The 4,900-nt window shown below is 53.9% G+C and overlaps 1 protein-coding gene across 1 annotated transcript in view; it reads left to right on the forward strand.

Annotated features, from left to right (window-relative positions):
* Positions 1–1,048, forward strand: part of CDX2 (caudal type homeobox 2) — a 6,345-nt gene extending 5,297 nt beyond the window's left edge. The window contains exon 2 of the mRNA XM_042783407.1: positions 806–1,048. Within this exon, the coding sequence (XP_042639341.1) occupies positions 806–1,048 (243 nt within the window). The remainder of the gene's footprint in view (positions 1–805) is intronic.
* Positions 1,049–4,900: the final 3,852 nt, after the last annotated feature.

Consider the following 4,900-nt stretch of genomic DNA (forward strand, 5'->3'; position numbering starts at 1 on the left):
TGGGTTTGAACTGCCGACCTTTTGTTAGCAGCCGAGTGAGTGCCTAACCCACGCAGTGACACTATGAGTCAGAATCGACTCGATGACATACAACGTTTTAAAATAGCCTCCTCTCATCTTCAGCTGTTTTTTGGGGTCGTTCAATTTTTTCTTTTTTCTAGTTTGGGGGATCCAGGAGATGGAAGAAAAAGCCCTGAGAGTGTTAGCTTAATCCAGAATTCTGAATCAATACAATCTTATTCAAAGACCTACTTTCTTTGTGCCCAACACTGTACCAAATAGATGTAAATTTCAACCAGTGCCCATGAAGACCAAGATGGGGCGAGGCCTGGCTTGTGAAAACACTGTGATCTAAGGGATAAAAGAGGCCAAACTCGCAGCCAGGACACCCCCCTTAGGGCCTCTCCCCTCCAGCTCCAAGGTGGGGAACATTCCATTTCAGGTTAGCCTTGAGGGGCCAAAGGTGGTCATTTAGGGGGGTGGGGTGCACCGAGGCTGGCCTCTTACTTGCAGTTTCTGCTTCCTTGGTTCTGAAGCTGAACTTTTCTGGTATAAATGGAGATAAAGATTGCTTGAGGAAGGAATGAATTAGGAGGAAAGCAGACCCCTTGCCCGCGGCTGAACTGGGCTGGGGACTGGTTCCAGGGAGATGTCCGCCACTGGCTGCTGGGTTAAGGTCTTTCTTTGGCTGGAGTGAGAACGAGGTGGGGGATAGCGACGGGGTGCAGGCTCCCCTTCCCTCTTTGTTTTTTCCCCCTCATAGTCTCTCATCACCCGTTCTTCCCCTCTACCTTTCCCTTTCTAGGTTAAAATCTGGTTTCAGAACCGCAGAGCTAAGGAAAGGAAAATCAACAAGAAGAAATTGCAACAGCAACAGCCTCCCCAGCCCCCGCCTCCGGCCCAACCTCCCCAGCCTCCGCCGGGTCCTCTGAGAAGCGTCTCGGAGCCCCTGAGTCCCGTGACTTCCCTGCAGGGCTCAGTGCCTGGCTCGGTCCCCGGGGTGCTGGGGCCGGCAGGAGGGGTGCTCAACCCCACCGTCACGCAGTGACCCACAGTGGTCTGCGGCGGCCGAGCGATCGAGGCCTGCAGCAGCACAGTTCCCGACCGAGCCATTGAAGGACGTGGGCTCCCTGCATAGAAACTTCAGCAGAGACTCTTCCACACCCACCAGTGTACCCCCACTCACCTAACTCTTAGATGAAAAATGGGGGCCAGGCGTAAAGACAAGTGGGCTTGGGGACCTCCAGGAAGCTATTCTCCCCAATTTTGACTTTTTCCCCATCGACTTTTGGCCACTGAGTAGACAGGGCATGACCCAACAGGGGCTTCACTTGAGGGTTGGCAGAAGCCTGGCCACATTGACCAGAATCAGGCTTTCTGCGTCCTCCGTCTACTCCCACGTCCCTCTCTTCACCTTCACGACCTGCAGGACGGCTCTCTGGTTGCAGCTCAGGGGCGAGAAGGACTCCAGGAAACAGCACTGTCTGGAGCCAAGATGGCTGCCTCCTGTCCATTGCCTTCCAAGGACCAGCTGGCCCCTCCTGCCTCAGGGCCAGGCAAGATGAAGCCAGAGGCAGCTGACATAGAAACCTGGACCACAGCCCCGCGGAAGCCCCAGGTGTCCTGTGTCTGCCTTCTCCGTCTCCAGACCAGGACAGGCTTGGCTAGGGTGTGTGCGATGTATGGTCTGAGGGGGTGGTTATTGGACTCCAGGCCCGGCAAGGGGGCCCTTGTTTAGAGAGCCTGTCACCAGAGCCCCTCTGGACTGAATGTATGTCCATGCTGTAAATGCCAGAGCCAACCTGGACTTCCTGTCATTTTCACAATCTTGGGGCTGATGAAGAAGGGGGAAGGGGGGGCATTTCTGTTGTTGCTGTTGCTGTGTGTTTGGCTTGTTGGTCTGTCTAACATCCAAGCCAGCATTTGAAAAGCCTTCTGGATCCATGGGGGAGAGACGTGATAGGGTGAAGGGAAGCAGGGGGGTATCTGAACACAGCTTGAATGTTTTCTTAAAAGAAAAGAGATAAAATTGAGCTTTCCAGATTTCAGACTCCGTATTTATCTGGCTTGGGATTTTGTCTGGAGTTGTCCTTTTTGCAAAATGAATTATCTTCTCTGGTGGCAAACTAGAATTTGAAAAATCAGGGAGGAGGCGCCTAAGGTTATCTGGACGGCCTCCTTTTACCCCCAGAGGGTCAGAAGCCCTAGGGAACAGGTTCAGAGACCTTCCCTGCCCCCAAGCCTGAGCCCTGCCTTGCAGTGTGGTATGTAAGCTGCTCCTAGGGGTGCCTTTGGGCAAAAGGCGCAGGGGAACGGTCAGCAGGTTCCCCGGGGCAGGGAATTATGGGGAGGGAGTGTGAACGCCCCCTCATAGCAGCTCACCGTGGCCTCACCCACGCGATTCCCTTCTTTAGTGACTCCCTCCCACAACCCAGCTAGTTAAACAAAAGCCATTAAGTAAAAAGATAGTATTTTTTTGTTTTCCCAAGACACCACTTATCAGGAATATGGCCACCTTCACTGGAGTCCCTTATCCCGTCTTTTCATCCACCCCCACTGATGAGAATTAAAATAATCCGCCTAAGAAGAGCCTTTTGCGAATGGCTGCTTGCTATCGAGCTGATCCACTGGACCGGACTGTGGTCCCTGAAGCTTTTGGCCTTAGAGGACGCTCGGCTAGGCGCTCCCTGCAAGGCCTGGGGGAGAGGGGCCTTGCCCCCCATCTCGATCCTCCCACCAGCACCTTTATTCTAATCAGCGAGGGAGGAGGTGCCCCGAGGGCTGGGGAGGATGAGCTAAGCAGAAATAGCCCCTGAAGCACCTCCCCAATCCGGCTGCCCTTCCGGGTGGCGCATTCCGCCTGGAGATTGAGAAAGGGGCCCGCGGGCACCTGGTCGGGGAGCCGGTGAGGGCCAGTCCCCAGGGACCTGGAGTGGGGAGGCGGCTGTCAGGCCGAGTCCTCAGGGTAAGGGGGCGCCCGGACGGTGCGCGCCAGCCAGGGGCTCGAGGCTCGGCTAGGAGCGCGAACTCCGCGCACGACCGCGCCCACCGCCCGCGGGGTCCGGCCGAGGTGCTGCCGCAGCCGTTGCTATGCGTTGCCGTGAAACGCCTGTCAATAAACCCTGTTTGGACAGTGGAGCAAGAGCACAAGGGTTGTTTGTTTAGTGGTTAGAGGTTCAAAAGTCGGCATTGTCCCACTGCAAGCGATTACAAGTTCTTCCCCTTCCCAGGGGCTCCACCCCTTCCCCTGCTGCCCCTGCGCGCGGCCCGGAACTGGAGCGACCCGGGGGCGCGCGGCCCGCTCTCCAGGAAACAGAGAGCCGGGCCCGTGACTGCCAGCAGTTTGCGAATTCCTCAGGCCAGTGAAAATGCGGGGAAGTTGGGACCCTCCCTGGCAAGGGAGGCCTGCCGCGTTTTTGACGCCAAAACACACTCACCACTGGAGCAAGCGTGAGGGAAGGCGGGGACACGGCGCTAGGGCGCCCTGGTTTCGTTTTGGGAGCACGACTTTGAGGCTGCGTGAGGCCCTGCGCTGCGCGGGGTGGGGCACCCGGAATCCCTCCGCCTCCCCCGCGCCCTCTTCCCCACCTAGGCCGCCAGGGGGCGCGCGCGCTCTGGGGAGAGGTGGGGCAGAGAGCGCGCGCGGAGCGCTCTGCCCTCTACGTGTTGTTGGTACAGGCCCGGGTTTGACCCAGCCTTAAGGTTGCAGCTTCAGCGCCTCTGCCCAGCCGGGCGCTCCTGACCTGGGTCACGGCGAGATTGCCTCACGTTAATCATGGCTCTGGCAAACTAAGGCGCAGGAGATTCTTGTATGTATTCTTGTATTTAAGAAAAACGAATGTGGGGACCGTCTACCGTTTTCTCTTTTTTTTTTCTTTTTTCTTTTATTGTGATTTGGGGGAAGATTTACAGAGCAAATTCACTTTCCATACAGCGGTTCACATATCCGTCTACCGTTTTAGAAAATTGCACAAGAATGTTTCTTTTAAACAATGCATTTACATGAGCGTGGTGCTGGGTAATCTACTTCTGTAGTGATACCGCCTGGGAAACCGAAGGGAGGGGTCGCTATGAGTCGGATCTGACTCCACGGCAGTGGGTTAGTTGAGTTTAATATACCTAAAGAATGGGGGAAATGCTCATGTGGGATAAATATAGGAAAGAAATGTATCAGTATTGTGAAACTCATGCCAAAGAAAATATGCCTGGAGAGAAGATAACCAGAGTCTTTTTTTTTTTTTTTTTGCCAAGAATCATCCTTTCATCTCATTAAGCTAACAAGGTGGGCTGTTAATCTAGCAGCCACAAAAATTTCACTTCTAATAATATCTAGTAAACTGTCAAGAAAGCAAACCAAATCTACTGCCGTCAAGTCGAGTCGAACTGATAGCGACCCCTACTGGGTTTCCCAGGCTGTCAATCTTTAAGGAAGTAGATTGTCTCATCTTCCTGCCGGGGAGCAGCTGGTGGTTTTGAACCGCCAACCTTCTGGTTAGCGGCCAAATGCCACACCCACTATACAACCAAGCTGATCTTAAACAGCAATCTAAGTATAGAAACAGCAGTAATCTTGCAGCTGTTTTTCACAGCCACTCAGATCTAAGACAATAAGAGAAGGCAAGCCGAAACTGAGTGAAATGTCAGCTGTAGAACAGCAAAAACCCAAAACCAAACTCACTGCCTTCAAGTCCATTCTGATTTATAGCCAGCCCCCCCCATTGGGTATCCATAAATGTTTATGGAAGGAGCAGCTGGTGGGTTTGAACCACTGACCTTCTGATTAGCAGCCAAATGCTTTACCCACTGTTGTTGTTATGTGCTGTTGAGTAGGCCCCGACTCATAGCGACCCCTCCTTGGGTTTCCGAGGCTGTCAGTCTTCACAGAAGCAAAGCCCAAACC

This window comes from Orycteropus afer, unplaced genomic scaffold (genome assembly GCF_000298275.1).
Source record: "Orycteropus afer afer isolate SDZICR_OR568_19922 unplaced genomic scaffold, OryAfe1.0 scaffold01057, whole genome shotgun sequence".
In the NCBI taxonomy this organism is placed as follows: domain Eukaryota; kingdom Metazoa; phylum Chordata; class Mammalia; order Tubulidentata; family Orycteropodidae; genus Orycteropus; species Orycteropus afer.